The sequence below is a fragment of the Asparagus officinalis genome, chromosome 7 (assembly GCF_001876935.1).
Source record: "Asparagus officinalis chromosome 7, Aspof.V1, whole genome shotgun sequence".
Taxonomy (NCBI): Eukaryota; Viridiplantae; Streptophyta; class Magnoliopsida; order Asparagales; family Asparagaceae; genus Asparagus; species Asparagus officinalis.
In genome coordinates this window covers 32,906,303-32,926,423 of record NC_033800.1, presented here as the reverse complement: position 1 = coordinate 32,926,423, position 20,121 = coordinate 32,906,303, and the positions used below count along the sequence as shown (strand labels likewise).

General features: G+C 37.8%; 1 protein-coding gene and 1 long non-coding RNA gene across 2 annotated transcripts in view; both read left to right on the top strand.

The window, feature by feature from the left end:
- The window catches only part of LOC109851022, a 22,110-nt gene extending 2,244 nt beyond the window's left edge, over window positions 1-19,866 (top strand). The window contains exons 3-4 of the mRNA XM_020421125.1: window positions 19,053-19,253; window positions 19,366-19,866. Of these exons, the coding sequence (XP_020276714.1) occupies window positions 19,053-19,253; window positions 19,366-19,539 (375 nt within the window). The 3' untranslated portion in view covers window positions 19,540-19,866. The remainder of the gene's footprint in view (window positions 1-19,052; window positions 19,254-19,365) is intronic.
- LOC109851023 lies at window positions 19-1,424 on the top strand. Its single transcript, XR_002249645.1, has 2 exons — window positions 19-1,063; window positions 1,162-1,424. It is a non-coding gene; the product is annotated as an uncharacterized LOC109851023 (long non-coding RNA).

The following is a 20,121-nucleotide window of genomic DNA, read 5'->3' as shown; positions in this document are numbered from 1 at the left end:
ACTGTCGTTACTTTCTTCTTTTGTTCAATAGTATGACTATGATTAAGTGATCGATCATCAAGTTTTGCTCATGCATGGTTAGAGTCTTAAATCTCTTTAAGAAATTTATGAGCCCTAGGGTTCAAATTGTTTGGCAGATTAATTTTTCTATTAGGAGTGCTTTTTGTGACCATATAAAGAGAAAACCTTAAAGCATTATCCTACTTTCTTCACATCTCAGATGATCTAGCAAAATCTCAAATAAATGACTTTTTTCTGGAGAAATATAAACGATTTAATTATGGAAGTATTAACAAAGTAAATATTAATTAAATAACTCAATAAATGCCATTTTATTATTGTATGAGATTGATGCAAGTATAGTTAAATTAATTTATACGTCCTAGAGTTTGTTGAATGTTCCGTGCTCTAGCTTGCTCTTTGAACAAGTATGCGTCTCATGTCTTTTGTCATCCCTATTTAAATTCTTCCATAAATCTATCATGAAATTAATGATGCTAATTTTTAGTATTTTCTCTTTATTTTTGACAATCATTTCAGGACGAAATGAAGTATAAAGACATTCATATGCCCAAATTAACTGTTGGCTCCATAACATTTATACAGTGGCAATTATTATCCTATCATTTCCATTGTTTTCTCATGCATCTAGGAGTTAATCATTCAGATATCTAAGCCATGAAAAGAAGAGATGAGCAATATATTAACTAGCTTCTCACAAACTCCAAGGTTTTATTTTTGTTTCCCAATGCATTAGTTGCATTGTATATTCTTTCTCCATCATCTCTTCTTTAAGAACGCAGTTACCTTTTCCAGGCTTGATTTTAGGTTAGTTATTGTCTAGTTAGTTACTCTCATCATTGCAAACTTGTATATATTATACAATATTCCATTTACAACAAGGCTATATACACACGCATATCTATCTATCTATATATATATGTGTGTGTGGGAGAGAGAGAGAGAGAGAGAGAGAGAGAGAGTAGCTAGTAGTAGCCCTCATTTGATACCATTCGTGCTTTTGAACAAGGCAAATGGGAGAAGAAAAAAAGAGGGAGACAGAGTATCAGTCATTCCTTTCTCTCTTTTTCCCCTTTGTTCTTTTAATACGTAGAATACTACCTCTTTCTTCTCAAGCTAATTTTTTATGTATTAATGCAGTTAAGAAGCTTTACGTTTCTTTTTCCCCATGGAGAAAAGAGAAGGTGCTGCAACTTCCTTTATTGGTTTCAGAGAAATGTGGGGAGAAAGAGGAGAAACTGTTCATGTGGGGGACATACTTGACCTCTAGAGGATAAAATTCTAGCCCACAATGTTTAGCGTATCTTCAGAGTTTTGATGTAGTGGAAAAAAAGTTTATCATGTTATTAAAGGTTTACTCGTTATGCAAAAACTTAGGATTAATATGAGATTGAGGGTTTTAGCAATCTTTTTCGTGTTGAAACATTGACCCACACATTGGATGCATGTGTAAATCTATTTTTAAATATGTGGTTGATGAGATTTGAATCTAGATTATTATCATACTATGTTAAGTCCCTTTCAGTTTAAGGAAACTCCAAAATCGTGATTAAATTCAAGAGTTGTAATTTTGTGTTCTCACACAAGTTAACGTTGTCTAGTGACCTAGCGTGTTGCTAGAGATAGAACTATGACCCTCAATTTTCAGCACATCTTTAGAATATTAGTGCAATGTTGGTACGTATTAGCTTAACAATATATGTTCAAATTCCCATTTGTCACAAATTTTAAGCGGATGGATAGTTCAAATTTTGGCATATAGATGGAGCGGTCAAGCTGCGGAGGACGGTTGACATATGTCAAGGACAATCTACTCTTTGATCAGTATATATTAAATATAGGAGTATTAGATATGAGTAACTTCTTGGAATGGAATTGATCGAAGCGGTATGCTAGTGCATCTACTGTCTACCAATAAACAAAATGCTGCACATACTTTTTCAAAGTGAGAAAGAAAGTAAATGGGAAGTTTCTCGGGCTAGTTTAGCATTGGGAGAGGTGCCTGGGAATTGAGGTAGTTAAAAAAGGATCACAGGAGACAACTAATTCAAGGCTCTTTTATCAAGAGAGGAATGGATCATCTTTGGGAGGAGAAGAAAGCACCTCGGATTCTGTTTCGGTCTCTTGACAGATAATCTACAGACAGCAAGCTTTGGATTTTGCAAAAAGAAAGCAAAGCAGACGCGAGAGCGAAATCGGGAGAGAAAGAGATAGAGAGAGATGGGAGAAAAGAGAAGGATTCAGGACAAGAAAGTACAACAGTTAGGGGAAGCTTCACTGCGGCAGTTTAAGCATATATTGCATTCTCTCTCTCTCTCTCTCTCTCTCTCTCTCTCTCTCTCCCCGCCCTATGGAGCTAGCAAGACCTTTTCTAATAAGATTATTTTTAGGATGATGTCAATATTAGTGTTAAGTCTCATGTTTATGAGCCTACGGTCTAATTTTTTTTGGTAATTTACAAACAATCGCTAACATCGTTTGTCTAGTGTTTGTATTTGTTTATTAGGTATTTTAGACAAACATCGATGTTAGAGGTTGGTTAGATTGCGTCTACACGATCATATCCATTGGAGGTTGGAAGGAGAATAGAAATGAAGTCGTCGATATTCAAGTCAAATACGAGTTCATGCTTCATACCTTTTATCAAGATGGGGCCAATGGCGGAGCCAGGATTTTAATCCTATGGTGTCCTATAGATGCATCGGTAATGGTGGAAAATACATCTCTCTCAACATAAGCCACCAAACTATCATTAAGCTGAAAAAATTCGAACTCGCGCGCATGCTTGATTCCTTGCGAGATTCGAACCCGCGCGCATGCTGGATTCCTTGAGACCCATTTCCGCTAAACCATCTATACTTTTGTTATTTTTATATGTGCTCTCTAGTAGATACTCAGTTTTTACTGGTGTCCTGGGAACTCAGGGGCACCCATTCAGCTCCGCCCTTGGATGGGGGATTGTCCAAGATCGAACTTAACGAAGATTTTCAACTTGGGTGTAATGTTTCAGGTTTATATATTGTGTGTTGATACTTCAAGCTTAATTTTATGCACACACATATTCCTTGATTTTATCACAATTTGGGTATTTTTATGAAAATACTGTGTTATTAGTTTATGGACAAAATAATCTTTATGTACATGTTTTATTAAGTGTATAAATCAATTAAAACGGTTACATAATTTGGTTTAAGTCAAAAGTCAAAATCTAGTGTTTTATATACACACGTATTTGTAAGTTTTTGCAAAACAAAGATATTTCACAAACGAGAAATGATATTTCAAAATTTTCTTTTGTAACATGTTCATTTTCATGTTTATAAATATTTCCCCAAATTTTATATTTTTTAGAATTTATTTGATATTTTTAAAGAGGGTTTAAAGTTGATTTTTACTGTTCATAACAGGCTGTGTGCACGTTATCAGTTGATTAACTACAGTGATCAGTCGACTGATGAAGTGAAGCGCAAATAGTGGTTTTTGTCTGCTCAGTTGACTGATAATGCATTAGTCGACCGATGTATACATCAATCGACCGATGCCTGTAATCAGTGGACTGATGATATGGCTGTTGCACAGTAACGACTAGTTTTCAGATTTTGTTGTTTTTGATATATTTATTTATTTTTACTGGGTTTTTTGAGCTTGGCTCTTGTAACCTATATATACCCTTTTCCTTAAACACTCCAATGATCTAAGAAAAGTTTTAAACAAGTTTTTACAAGTGTTTAAGGGTGTTTTAAGTTTGTTTTATAAGTGTTTATGTGAAGAGAGTTTCACAAGAGGATGAGATCTTTTCATCTACTGTTTGAGCTTCAATTTCTCATCTCCATCACTCTTGATTCTTAAAGAAGTTTTTCTAAACTTATTTTCTAGCATATTAATGATCTAAGAAAAGTTTTAAACAAGTTTTTACAAGTGTTTAAGGGTGTTTTAAGTTTGTTTTATAAGTGTTTATGTGAAGAGAGTTTCACAAGAGGATGAGATCTTTTCATCTACTGTTTGAGCTTCAATTTCTCATCTCCATCACTCTTGATTCTTAAAGAAGTTTTTCTAAACTTATTTTCTAGCATATTATATATATATATATATATAGGGAGAGGTTCTAATAAAAACCTAGAGAACTAAAAACCAATCTTAACCCTACATTCTATTTCATCCAATGGTCAAGATTGAAAATGGCAGAATTGTAATTAAATACACATCAGCTGACAAATTACCAATAAAAGGGGTACTTTAGGAAAAGCGGCATTAATGAAAACACGCTGTAATTAATTACCAGAAGCTGTCGAACACTTCTTTCGACAGAAAAAACGATTCAGTTTCACTCTATTTTGAATCCAGTTTCATCTTCTCTTTACCCCAAGAACTAAACTCTTCACATTCCGTTGATTTCTCAACAGTTAGGTTTCTTTCAACATCTCATTACAACTCGAACGAAGACGACCAGCAAGACTTCGACGATCGAGATGAAGAAAAACAACACAGAGACTCCAAAACCCTCGTCTTCAAGAACAGGTAAAACGATTCCAACCCTCGTATTAAAAATGTAATTTTTTTTATCAAAGTTTGAACATTTTTCATAGATTCAGTGTGGGAAAAGTTCGTAATTTAGACGTGAATCACTTGCATGTTGTTGAAGACTTTTTTTTTTAGCTTTATAGAATGTTACTGTTGCATGTTCTAGTTTAGGGTTTTTATTTTTTACATTTTCCTTTATCTTGTTAAATCAAAGTAAGTTGTTCTTAATATTATAAAATGTTTTCATCTGTTCTAAACGGGTAGCGATTAATTCTGGTTGTCTGGATTCTGCAATATGCACTCTACTTGAATCTCCTCCATTCACTTCAGTGAAACGAGATTCACTGCAATGAATCGAGATTCATTTGAGTGAATCGCGATTCATTCGATGTATCTCTATTCACTCAAGTGAATAGCTATTTAGTGGAGTAAATTTGTATGCACTCAAACATAGAGAATCTCGATTCACTAATGTGAATCCTGATTGTTCGTAGAGAATTGAGAATTGAGATTCACTTTATTATGATTGTTTGTAAAAAATAACAAATATGATCCTAGGCCGAGTATATAGGATGGAGATTTTCCCAAATATTATCCGAAGCCAAGTATATAGGATGGAACAAATTAAATGCTTTATGTATACTAACAGTGAAATTAAACTGTAACGATGATAAGTTTTTCCTTTTTGTGTTGAGGGACAAGACACTGAAAGAATGTATGGTATGGCATGGAGTTGGTTTCATATCATTGAATCTGGATTCAATTTGCTGAAGCTCGATACAATTTGTTGAATCTGGATTCACTTTGCTAAATCTCAATACATTTGGTTGAATCTCGATTCACTGTAGTGAATCTAGATTCACTTTATTGAGTCTCGATACACTATAGTGAATCTAGATTCACTTAGAGTGAATCTCGATTCAATACAGTGAAACACTGTTGAATCGCGATTTAGTGCAGTGAAACGAGATTCATTTCAGCGAAATGCTATTCACTCCAATGAATCGCGATATGTATTATAATATCTATATTCAATAATGTGATTAAACCTTCATGCTTGCCATGCATTATGCAAAGTCTGGTATCATTAAAAAATGAAATGTCATCGATTTAGCAGGTCTACGATCTAGTTCAAGAAACAAACAAAAAGCATCTGTTGAGGTATTTACACCTATAGATCAACAGAGGACAACACGCACTGTGAACATGCAAAACAGTGACGATGACTTCATCAACCCCCCTAATAATCCTGACAGTGAGGAAACATTAAAGCGTGCAAGGGATGGAGACAGTGAACAGACACCAAAAAGGATGAAGAGGAAAAAGGTTGGTATACTAAAAATCTTTAATTTTTTTTGTGTATTCAATGATGGATAATTTGATCTAATTATATTATTTTTTGGGGTGGAGAAGCTTGCGAAGAAAAGACATGTGAGGTCCAACAATGACGATAACCTCGTCAACCCCCCAAATAATCCTGCCGATGAGGAAACATCAAAGCGTAGTAGGGATGAAGACAATGAACAGATGACAAGAGGAAGGAAAAAGATGAAAAAGGTTAATGTACTAAACATCTTTTTACATTTGTGAACGATTAACTCTGGTTGTCTGGATTCTGCAATATGCACTCTACTTTAAACTCCTCGATTCACTTGAGTGAAACGAGATTCAATGCAGTGAATCGAGATTTCTCCAAAGATATTCTCTGATATGGTTTCGTCACTCTCTGACTCCCAAAAAGAATGGGTGAGACTAGCTGGACTTGGGCCTTTTTACAATTTGGATTAAAGGAACTGCCACATCAGTTGGGGTACCAGATTCTGCAGTCCTTTGACAGTGAATCCGTTGCGCTTAATCTTCCCAGAGGATCAATCAGTATCACAGAGGAAGATGTACATAGTGTGATGGGATTACCTCTGGGAAGTAAGCGTATACCAGCTTCCAGTACCGGCAAGTCAACATTGGTGGATGAATGGAGGGCTCAATTCACAGACAGATTTGGTTGGAAAATTACTCCAGGGGCTGTGTCTGAGAAACTGAAGCACACTTCTGATGTTAACCTGTTTTTTAAACTGAATTTCTTGGTTCTCTTTCACAACAGCATGATCCAGTCGCTTAGCAATCCGTATGTCAACCAACGGATTCTAGTACTTGGTGATAATGTTGATCAGTGCTCTGAATACAATTGGTGTTCTTTCTTGCTTGACTCAATGATAGATAGCCACCACAAGTGGAATGTTGACCCGGCAAAACAATTCTACACGGGTTCTCTTGCATTCTTGATTGTAAGTCACTTGTATAATATTGATTTATTTCTACATTACTACAGTTAAAGCAGTTTTACATTATTATTACTAATTGATGTGCTTAATTTCTTATCTCCGTCTTTCTAGCTGTTCTATGCCGATCGGGTTCTGTTCAAAGGTAGGAGGTTGGTTGAGAGAAAAACCCCTACATTTTTAGGATGGACTGACTTTGCCTTGAAGGAAAGACAGTCAGAGGAAATAAGTACAAATTCATTTGGAAAAGGTGCATTTACAGAGAGGGTTGAACTTGCACCTTCATCTCGAATGCAGAGTGCTACTGGAAACTCTCCTAAAAGTGTTGACACAATTAGAAAGGTTAGCAAAATAAGTTGGAATACTTTGTTTATTCAATATATTTTAGATTCAGTAGGAGTGAATCTCGGTTCACTTAAACTAAATGTCGATTCAGAACAATGAATCATTTTAATAGCAATGAATCTCGTTTCAGATCAGTGATTATCAATCAAGTTAAACTGAATTCAGATTCAGTTAAGTGAATCTGGATTCAGTGATACTCAATATCGATCTATTGAACTGAATCTGGATTCACTATTACTGAATCTCGATTCATTGAAGTGAAACTGGAATGAATCTGGATTCACTACTACTGAATCTTGATTCAAATACATTGAATGTAATCTCAAACTATCGAATCTTGTCTATCGCCATGTTAATAATTTATGGTGACCAATGTTTGTGATTCAAAATGCAGGATTGTATTGAGAGGGTTCAACGGAGAGCTGCAGAGCTGGAATCTGCAAAAAATAGATTTGATGCTGAGTGTGAGACAATGAGAAAGCTGTCCCCCGTTGACAATGAGCTCTTTCAAATTCAACAAAGAGTTTCAAATGTTCTTGTGCAGGGGTGTGGACATCGTGTAAGTACCTGTGACGATGAAACAGCTGTGGGAAACATTGTTGATGATACCCCTAACGTGAACACCAAGGTGAGTAGAGATATGCATTGTTCCCCTGCTGTTGATCCAATATCAGCTGAGATACCACAAACACAAGTCTCCCCAAAGTTTATTCAAGAAGTTGATAAGATTATAGAGTCTGTTAGCATGAAAAAGGATGACAGACCAGTGAGACGGAAGATCAGCGAATGTAGTACCCCACAGACTGAGGAACCTAGTTTTTCTCTTGGGCTGACACAGGATACTCAGACTGAATCAGTGGAAATGGTTGATGTTGTTCAGATTGCTAAAGCTTGTGAATCTGAAATCATTGATGAATCTGTACGAAGAACTGATAAACAACCTGAAGATGCTGCTGCAGTAAATGAATGTGAAGGTAAGAAAGTTCAGGTGGCCGAAAATAAGGGACATGCGGGAAGGGGGAAAGAAAAAAGGATGGTGAAGCCTGCAACGTCTCTTCGGTCACCATGGGTGCAGAGGGTATCTCAGATTACTGCTAGGCAAAGTCAGCTGGAAAGCATCATATGGAATTGGGTACATAGAGAAGTAAGGCATTCAGGTGATGATACCGCTGAAGAAGAGAATTTGTGAGTTCTGAACACTTATTTGATATTTTATTATTAGGTGTGAGATTCACTATTGTTGCTGTTTTTTCAGTGAAATGGTATTTTGTCCCTTTATTAAATTGAATATTGTTACTGTTTTTCAGTGAAATGGTTTTTAAGTGGAGACAAATTGAATGTTTCTTACCTGCTTTCAAGACTTTCCTTCCTTCTGAGGACATTGAGGCAAATTTAATCAGCATTTGGTCCTATATTTTGAACAGCAGAGAAAAAATGAAGTCTGAAAATTCTCCACTTAGATTCTTCTGCAATGTTGAGACAACCGTACGTATCTTCCTTTATTTAATTTAAAATAACACTTGAGTTACATTTTATTTAACCAGTTTTATGTTGTACAGTTTTGCAACATTCATCACACAGATGAGGTCAATGATAAATTGAGATACAATCGGTTTGCTACCCAGATGGATGAGCAACTTTCTCTGTATCCACATATGAAGTTTAATGAGATTGATATGGTAAAGATTAGAATACAATGTTTTTGTTCTTTAGCCCAATTTTAACTATATCTGTAAAATCTCTGATTAAATTTCACAACAAATAGGTAGGGTTATTGGCATTGTGAGCTCCATCCCTATCCGTGTGCTCTTCTTCCTGAACAACCTGATTACGGTGACTTGGTTCACCTTGTTGGTTCCTGAACGCCTGGATTTGTTGCTCATGCATCTCTCTCATAGTCTGCATGGCCATCTGCATCTCAAACTTGAAACTTTCTTTCTGTTTAGCCAAAGCGTCTTCAAGCATCTTGGCCATTTCTTCCGCGCTTATCATAAATGACTCGCGGGGTTGTCCTTCGCTGGACACTGTATTGTCCGATGCGACAGCAGAGCAGGAATCCGATTCTTCATCTTCCGAAGGCAATCTTGTCCGAACCCTACCATAAGTTCCTCGTGCGATGGCTCCGGACTGCAGACGGGTTACACGCCGGGATGCTTCCAGAAACGACTTGAGATTAACCTGTGTCGATGTCTCTTTGCTGGTCATGTTGGCGGTGACCCTCGGAAATTCTCCGTCTTTAACCACCGTTCTTCTTTGCCGGAAACGCCTATACCTTGGTTTTGGCGTTTCGGTGCCGAGCCTTTCGAACACTGAAATTCTCTCGGGGATTACCTTGATGCAGTTGCATTGAGACAGTACCGCCCGAATGAGCTTTGAACAAGGGCACTGAGTTTCCTGTTCTCGGGGACTCCTCTTTCTGGTTCTGTTCGTACCCCCAGCACGATAGTACAACTCGTCATTTTGACAGTCGGAGTAACCTATCGTGTGTGGGCACGACTTCTCAGGTATAACATTATCACTATCAGATGATAATGTTTCCATCTGAGGGCGAATTGCCTTCCTTGGACTTTCAAGAGTCACGCGCCTTGAGACATGCCTTTTTGGGCGTGAATTCTCAGCGGGCTCTTGGACCTCAATGCGCAAATTAGCGCGCGCAGTTGCCTTGAGCTCCTTGTCATGTTGGAGGTAGCGGTGACCCCCAGCGTGTTGATTCGTTCGGGGTTTTCTTAGTGGGCCCAAACGTTCTTGGATCGGAGCTTTGCTTCGCTCCTCGGGAAGTGGACCGAGGCGCTCCAAGACTGACTTTCTCCTTCGGGAGGATTCTGCATGATCTCCCGGAGTAGCTATGGGAATTCTCGGCGGCTTAGCTTGGTTCGCCGGAGGTTGAACTTTGGTTGGAGGCTGCAAAGGTTGCTCCTTAGCCTGAATTGCCGCTTCAGACTTTGGCCTCCAAACTTTGCGAGTTGGTGGCGGCTTCTTGGCCACTTCTTTCTGCAACTTTCTACGGGCTTCTTCGGCTTGAGCCCGTGCCTGCGCTGATAGTGCGCGGCGTTTGCGGATGCGTTCTTCCAGCGTCGAACGATTCCGTTTGACACGGATCCATTCCATTGTTGGCGGCTTGGAAGAGGTGCCGTTCATCTGTTGTTGAGGCTGTTTGCCTCTTTTGTTCTTCAGATCCGTGTTGTAGCGGATCCCGTCAACGGACTCCATGGCCTTTGCGAATCGTTTCGCAAGGCGTTGACGTTGCCTTTGGCGGGCTCTCTTCGAGAGAGTCACCACGCCCCCTGCGGCAGAAGGGTTGGCCAGAGCAGATCTGACCTGGTTGGAAACTGGAGGGATCTCACCCGATGCGACTGTGGCATCAAACGGGGCGAGATCTTCGTTGGTGGCTGCGACTTCTTCATACCAACGAACCTTTCTCCTGGAGGAGAACTTGGACTTCTTGGACTTGCGGGGGGAGGTAGATCTGGACGAGGATGAAAGGTACTCCTCGAACTTGGTCTGATCGAACTCGTATTCGACCTCCTCCACGACCGGGATTGAGATCCGCGGCTGCGACGCTCCGATCTCGTCGGCGAGATCGGTGGCTCCCACTGTGGTCGCCAGATTGTTCGCGAGAAAATTCGTGTCTTTCTTTGTTATTGATTCCATTGTCATCTTGAGTTACAACTTTTTGAGTTACAAAAGATCCGGTCTTTTTATAAGATCCGGTTACAACGAAAATCAAATAAAAATAAACAAAGATTACAACTTTTCTCCTTTATGTCGAACGAATCGCGAGCTCCTGTTTTGCGGTCGCTCGCTTTTGTGGGTTCTTTGCCTGCGCCGGGGTTGTTTGCCGTGGACCACCGCGCGATCTAGATCCGGTCGGATCTACGCAGTACAACGGGTATTATTTCACCAAGGAAATAATAGCCGGGGAGGATTGTTTCACCAAGGAAACAATCGTCCAAGTCTCGGGATCTAAGACCAAGCTTAGATCCGGAGTGTAGCCTGCGTAGATCTGAGATCCGATCCTCTCGAACACCTGCCTTATTTGACGTTGATGATCGCCGAGCACCAGATCTGAAGGAGTGAGTCCCCGAAGTCCCAAAGTTCCAATCTTTTTTTAAGTTCCGAGTCTCCAATCCAGCAGGGCTTCGCCTCTCTCCAAAATTTTCCAACCTCTGAAATGAACCAAGGCCTCTCCTATTTATAGCCAAGCGTCACTGTGCCCGTGTGCACGTGTGGCCGACACCCTAGGTGGCCGGCCACCTCAAGGTGGCTCGGCTCATGCCGAGCCACCCTGAGGTGGCTCGGCCGGCCACCTTGGTGGCTCGGCCACCGAGCCACCTCTTGGTGGCTCGGTGGTGGCCGAGCCACCTTGGTGGCCGCCGAGCCACCAAGGAGGTGGCTCGGCCTCCGAGCCACCATTTGGTGGCTCGGAGGTGGCCGAGCCACCCCAAGGTGGCTCGGCCACCGAGCCACCTAGGTGGCTCGGCCGAGCCACCACTTGGTGGCTCGGCCACCGAGCCACCTTGGTGGCTCGGTGAGCCGCCTCAGTGACTTGGTTTCCGAGCCTCTTTTCGGGTGTGGTGGGTTTGGTGTTTTCCGCCTTGGTTCTATCTGTGATTTGGTTCTGTGGTTGATTTATCCAGACTTGATTCGTTGACCTGATTTGGCAGTAAATCTGGATCCTGATTAGGCAGTAAATCCACTTCTGAATCTGAGTCCGAAACCGATATTAATTCGATCGTGATTCGTCCGAGTATGCCCTTGGTTGGATGACTCGTTGACTCTTCGAACACTTGGCTTGTTCGATCGTGATTCGTCCGAGTATGCCCTTGGTTGGATGACTCGTTGACTCTTCGAACACTTGGCTTGACCCCGCACGCGAATGGACGTATTCTGTTGCTTGCGTGCGATTAGTCAATCTCGTTGCCTCGTTGGTTCGTCGGTTTATGCCGAACTGTGCTAAGGGACCTATAAGCAATTTTATATGCCTACAGATACCCCCTCCAAAGTATTTCAGTCTCGTTCTTTTATAGAAGAGTCTGGAATACTTTGGATATGATCGTCCCCACCTTTAGTCGGTGTATAAAGAATCCCTATAGTGATATCGAAATTCAATATCAGATAATCTAGATTCAATGCGATCAATCTAGATTCAATATAGTTAGTCCAGAATCACTTAACGCGAATTAAATTCAAACTGATGACTGCATACAACGACTTTATCATACCTGCTTAAATAATACAACTAATAATAATGGAATTCACTTGCTATATGAGTATATCTCAATTCAATATACTAACATGACACATCGTAACCATGTGATTAATAATCCAATAAATATATGTAGTTAAGAATTACACAATTCAGAGTTAATAATTACACAATTCAGAAATTTTAATAAGAAATGTATTTATAAACATGTGTTTGAAACAAAATATGTCGACTAAATTAAACATCACTTTGCTGTACTGTTTTCTTTAATGAGCATGTCCGTGCGTCATGGAAATCGATTTTTTTGCACATATTACACAGCCTTGGCACCTTCTTTTTTCGTTGAGTAAGTGATTTCTCATAATCACCAACAATTCTCCGTCCACACCCCTTGTTTCTACCTTCAATGGGAGGTTTAACAATCACTTCAGCTGGTATTTTTGAGCCAACAAAAAACTCCATTACATCATTTTTGTTCTGTGTGTCAGATTTCCAACTAGATTCACGCAAACTGTGCTTCAACTCCTTCAACTTCCCTTCCAGGTAGTCAAGTCTCTCACCATCTAAACCTGCCAAACTCACACAGGATTGGAAATCATACCATATGTCATTCAACTTACGATTTGTAACTTCAATTGCATTACATTGTTCTGATATTTCCTTGAACTGCAATGAATGCCTCATTTCAGCACCTTTTGTCCATCGGTTCACAACAAGATGTCTTGGTATTTTTGTTACATCAGCTTGGTTAAGTGCAAAAAAACCATGCCTACATACTATACCCATTTTCTCAAACAGCCTACACGTACATTGAACGTCATTGTTCAAATAAGTGTGTTTCACCTAAAATTAAAAAAACAATGTATATTAGCACCGATTAAATAAAGAAAATGACAAGTCATTGTAATGGTCACTGAATCTCGATTCAGTGATGTGAATCGAGATTCACTTACTTGAATCGCGATTCACTTCATTGAATCGGGATTCACTACAATAAAAATAGATTAAATTTTTATTGTTTCAAAAAACGCTATTAAGTATTACCTCAAATATTTTTCCATGCCTCCTTTTGTCCTTTATGGAAAAAATCTTCACACCATCTTCTTCTGATATACTGTTGATACTCATATCATAACAGGATGACATTATCTCTTTCTGTACCTCATAAAACATTGTTCGAGTGTACAACTCTGCTGCATCCCTCTCCAATAACAATGGCCCGTCCATTCTTGGCATCGACTTCGTTCCTTCATAGTTTAATCTTGCGTTTGTATGCCTTTGCTTCTCCATAGCACTCTCATATCGAAGATAAAATTCTGTCAATGTGTCAGATCTACGGTTGAATTTGTCAAAGAAACTGTTCTCACTCTCTGATATTGATGTAGTACGCAATAAACCAGCCAATGGATCATCAGCATAATAGGCTGGAATCCATGACTCCCGAATGTTATACAGTTCACACAACCATTCATTACTTTCAAGCTTATATTCTTTCATAACATCTTTCCAACCTACTTCAAATGTTGCTGGATCTATATCTACACTCCAAATCAGTGCATTGATCTTCCTCTTGAAATCATCCATCTTCGAAATGCATTTTGCCAACTACAATATAAATATATAACGAAAGATTCAGTATTTATCTAATGAGGATTCATTATATTTGAATGCATGATTCATTACCTTTTGGTTAAATTTCTTCATGATGTGCCACATGCACAAACGGTGACGTGCTTCTGTAAAGACAGTTGGTATAGCTTGCTTCATGGCAGGGCACTGATCTGTAACAATACACTTTGGCTCGCGAATCATGCATTTAATGAATACCTCAAAAATCCAGACATAGTTATCAATGTCCTCTTTAGCTATCAATCCTGCTGCAAATACAACACACTTCTTATAATTGTCGAGACCAGTAAATGGAACAAACTTCATGTTGTACCTATTGTATCACATACAAAAAATATAAGATTCACTATGATATATAATTACAATATTGAAAATAGTAAGAGATTAACTATAAAATCTTACTTGTTTGTGGAATATGTAGAGTCAAATGATATCACATCTCCAAATACATCGTAATTTCTTCGACCAATAACATCTGCCCAAAAAATGCGAGTTAATCGACCACCTTCATCGACTGCATAATCATAGAAAAATCCATCACTCATCTCCTTCTTAGCCGTGAACTTCTCGATGATCATTTGAGCATCTCGATCACCAATATAAAGCTTCACATCCCTACTCCAATTTTTAAACTCGGTACAAGTAGCACCAACATTAGAATAACTTCCACACAACTCTTTAGCAAAGTTATATGTTTTGTTAGGCCCCATGTTGGCTTTTGCTCCATCAAATACAAGTTTCTTATGTGCGAGACCGAGAACTCTATTTGACTTCAAAAATTGTTTCCCACTACCGGAGACCAAAGAATGAGAATGCTCTTCAACAAATGAGAGAACATTATATCCTTTCAAACCATCAAACTTAAATACGACCTTAGCTTTGCAACCACATCTACTAGATACAGTTCTCCTTCTCTTTTTCAAAATGCTACTAGACTCATCAATATCAACATCCATCTTTGATTCATTGCTGCCAGCTCTACTGCAAACAATGTGTTTAAGAAGAACTGTACCGTCCTCATGTTTCTTCTCCGTATGCCGTCTGATCTCAAACCCACTTTTACGTCCATACTCTCGGTAAAACTCTATACCATCCTCTAGTGAGCGAAAGCTTTGGTTTAGATAAGGTTTAACTTCAGCTTCAACCCGAGGTTTCCAATACATACCACCACCTGGTGATTCAAAAGGAATAGAGCTAACTTCGTCCATTCCATCTTCTCCAAAATCACTGTCCGATGCATTTATAACATGTGGTATGTAAATTTGTTCATTGCTGCCTACAACTGAAAATAAAACACCATCAATCATATGTGTTGATATACTGAATCTGGATTTACCGCTATCCATTTAGATCAAATGAAAACATCTTACAATATAAAAATTACTTGACTTATTCTAACAAGATCAAAGAAAATGGAAAAAATTTAAAACCCTCACTTTCCTAACTGAATCGAGTAGATTCACCCAGTGAATCGCTATTTACATAACTGAATCGAGACGATTCACCCAGTGAATCGCTATTTACAAAACTGAATCGAGTCGAATCAACGAGTGAATCGCGATTCACTCAACTGAATCGCGTAGATTCACCCAGTGAATCTCGATCCACTCGACTGAATCGCGATTCACTCAACTGAATCGTGTATATTCATCCAGTGAATATCGATCCACTCAACTGAATCGCGATTTACAAAACTGAATCGAGACGATTTATCCAGTGAATCGCGATTCACTAAACTGAATAGAGTAGATTCACCCAGTTTATCTCGATCCACTCAACTGAATCGAGATAAACTCAACTAGAGTGCATATTGCATAATCCAGACCACCAATATTTACCACTATCCATTTAGAACAAATGAAAAAATCTCGATTCAATGCATCAAATTCTCCATTTAAAACTCCATAAAATGTTTAAGAATGTAAGCTACAAGATAATAAGTCATATGGCTAAGTTTTTAAATACTGAATCTAGTTCCATTACAATGAAAAAAACTAGACCATGCACACCTGAATTCAAGCTCTCCATTTCAATCTCCATAAAATGTTGAGCAATGTCCAGCTGCTGGACTTCGAACAAGAGAGCTGAAGAACGATGAATGAGAGCTACTGGACGTTTTCTCGATGAACGAGAGCTGAAGAACGATGAACGATGAACGAGAGCTGCTGGACGATTTCTGAACGAGAGCTGAAGATCTGAAGGACGATGAACGAGATAGCTGCTGGACAATTTCACGATTGAAAGCTGCTGGACGATGAACGAGAGCTGATATTCGTGACTGTTGGGTTGCCTGAGTCGTAAGATTGCATGGGGAAATGGAGAACTCAACAGAAGCATTAATTACCTCTCTTTGGGTGCTGTTTATTTTACCAGATTACCCTCACGCAGGTTTAATCTCAGCCATTGGATGAATCTAGATCCAATGGAGAGGAGAAGTTTTTAGTTTTTAGGATAGCGAGGTTTGTATTTGAACCTCTCCCTATATATATATATACATATATTATATATATACATATATACATATATTATATATATATACATATATTATACATATAAGAAAATAAAAAAATACTATTCCGGGCCGGGTCTGGGCCCGGGCCGGGCGCCAACGACCGGACCCGTGTCTGGCCCGGGTTTTCGGGCCAAGCCCGGGCCGGGCTCCGGCCGGTCATTATAATCAATCAAACAATCAAATTACTTGATTGTTTCGGTTTAAGTTATTCTGGACTAACTATAATGAATATAGATTCATTGTAGTGAATCTGGATTCAATGATCTGCATATGGATTCACTATAGTGTAGTGACTAAGATAATATTGACTTACTGAATTTTTTAGTGTAGTGAATCGAGATTCACTTTATTGAATCTGGATTCACTATAGTTGCAGTCAATAGTGTTTCACTGTAGTGAATCGAGATTCACTTTAAGTGAATCTAGATTCACTTTAGTGAATCGAGATTGAACCAAATGTATTGAGATTTAGCAAAGTGAATCCAGATTCAACAAATTAGTGAAACTTAAGATAATAACTTAAGATAATATTGAAACAGTGATTCCAGATTAAATACATACAATCCACAATAAGTATGATCAATTTATTGTATGTTACATAAAAGCTTGAATTATAACTCACATTCTATGCTGTAATCGAAATTCTTCCATTAGCATTCACTACCTTCACAGTATTTTCATATAATCCGAAATAAAACTATGACAAAGCTATTGTTATAAAGTATATTTACATAGAAAAGCAGTTCAACACAAACCAGAGTATTCCATAACATTAAGTGACAATGTACTCAATAACTGTAAACTTCAACATTGAAAATTATGCTGATTTCAGAATATCATTTTCTTTGAGATCTTGTGATCTTCCTCGTCTCTTTTTTGAATTTGGCAGTTTCAGCATGGTGCAGTTGGGCTTTCCTGATGACTTCTTTGGCCAATTCATTTGTTGGTTCAGTAAGAATTTGGCAACAGTATATAGACCTCAGTCTATGTAGCTGATTTTTTAATCGCTCCTGTCCATATGAATAAAAGTTCAGTTCAAGATTCAGTAGCTAATTGATGTGCTTTATATTCTAAATTTTATTAATTCAAAAAGACTAAATGTAAATTATCAACACATTATTAGTTTAAACACTTACACCCTCTCTATGAAAACCAGAGTTCCAATTTGCTGTACCACCGCCCATGTAGGTCTCCATATGTCTCATGACAAAAATACCACAATCAAATTTGTTTTCGGCCGTTCTCCACTCCATCTCAAGTCTGTCAGGCGTTAATGTATTTATTTCACTCGCCTTGTGATGTTTTTTGTCTGCCAAATATCTCACAAAATTCTGGTGCTGTTTAATCAAAATTAATCAGTGTCACATAATAAATCCAAATTATTATACAGTAATGTTTAATGTAATATACAATTTGTTTTGGTTGTTTATATGGAAACAGTATTAATGACATTGAATCACGATTCATTGGATCTAGCTCGCTAGAATTTAATAGAGTTAGTTCACCTGGACTTACTCTAATGAATCTGGATTCATATTAGTGAATCTGGATTCATTAGAATTAACTATAGGTAGTGGATCGTGATTATGTGATGTGAACACAGATTAACTAGCTATATTGAATCGAGATTCATAGTAAGATGTGAATCCAGATTCACTAACTCTAGTGATCAAAGTTTGAGATCACTAGTTATAGCTAGTGGATCGTGATTACGTGATGTGAACACATATTTACTAGCGCTAATCTGGAATTATCTGACTCTAGAGTTAGCTAATATGGATCGTGATTACGTGATGTGAACACAGATCAAAGTTTCAAGATTAACTAATTATAGTGATCGAGATTCATTGGAGTTAACTAATCTGGAATTATCTGACTCTAGTGAATTCCAGATTCACTATAGTGAATCTGGATTCACTATATTGAATCTGGATTCACTATAGTGAATCTGGATTCACTTTAGTGAATCTCGATTCACTTTAGTGAATCTCGATTCACTATAGTGAATATGGATTAAATATAGTGAATCTGGAATTCAATAGAGTCAGAGAATTCCAGATTAGCTAACTCTAGTGAATATCGATCACTATAATTAGTGAATCTGGATTCACATTTACTATGAAGCTCAATTCACTAGACATAGCGAATCTGTGTTCACATCACGTAATAACGATCCACTAGCTATAACTAGTGATCTGAAATTTCGATCAATAGAATTAGTGAATATGGATTCACATCTTACTATGAATCTCGATTCAATATAGCTAGTTAATCTGTGTTCACATCACATAATCACGATCCACTACCTATAGTTAATTCTAATGAATCCAGATTCACTAATATGAATCCAGATTCATTAGAGTAAGTCCAGGTGAACTAACTCTATTAAATTCTAGCGAGCTAGATCCAATGAATCGTGATTCAATGTCATTAATACTGTTTGCATATAAACAACCAAAACAAATTGTATATTACATTAAACATTACTGTATAATAATTTGGATTTATTATGTGACAATGATTAATTTTGATTAAACAGCACCAGAATTTTGTGAGATATTTGGCAGACAAAAAACATCACAAGGCGAGTGAAATAAATACATTAACGCCTGACAGACTTGAGATGGAGTGGAGAACGGCCAAAAACAAATTTGATTGTGCTATTTTTGTCATGAGACATATGGAGACCTACATGGGCGGTGGTACAGCAAATTGGAACTCTGGTTTTCATAGAGAGGGTGTAAGTGTTTAAACTAATAATGTGTTGATAATTTACATTTAGTCTTTTTGAATTAATAAAATTTAGAATATAGCTACTGAATCTTTAACTGAACTTTTATTCATATCGACAGGAGCGATTAAAAAATCAGCTACATAGACTGAGGTCTATATATTGTTGCCAAATTCTTACTGAACCAACAAATGAATTGGCCAAAGAAGTCATCAGGAAAGCCCAACTGCACCATGCTGAAACTGCCAAATTCAAAAAAGAGACGAGGAAGATCACAAGATCTCAAAGAAAATGATATTCTGAAATCAGCATAATTTTCAATGTTGAAGTTTACAGTTATTGAGTACATTGTCACTTAATGTTATGGAATACTCTAGTTTGTGTTGAACTGCTTTTCTATGTAAAAACTGCTTTATGAGAATAGCTTTGTCATAGTTTTATTTCAGATTTTATGAAAATACTGTGAAGGTAGTGAATGCAAATGGAAGAATTTCGATTACAGCATATAATGTGAGTTATAATTCAAGCTTTTATGTAACATACAAATAAATTGATCGTTCTTATTGTGGATTGTATGTATTGAATCTTGGATCACTGTTTCAATATTATCCTAAGTTATTACTAAATTATTATTTTGAAACTGGGTTCACTATAGTGAATCCAGATTCAATAAAGTGAATCTCGATTCACTACACTAAAAATTCAGTAAGTCAATATTATCTTAGTCACTACACTATAGTGAATCCATATGCAGATCAGTGAATCCAGATTCACTAAAATGAAAATCTGTTCATTATAGTTAGTCCATAATAATTTAAACCGAAACAATCAAGTAATTTGATTGTTTGATTGATTATAAAGAATTTCTATAGTGATA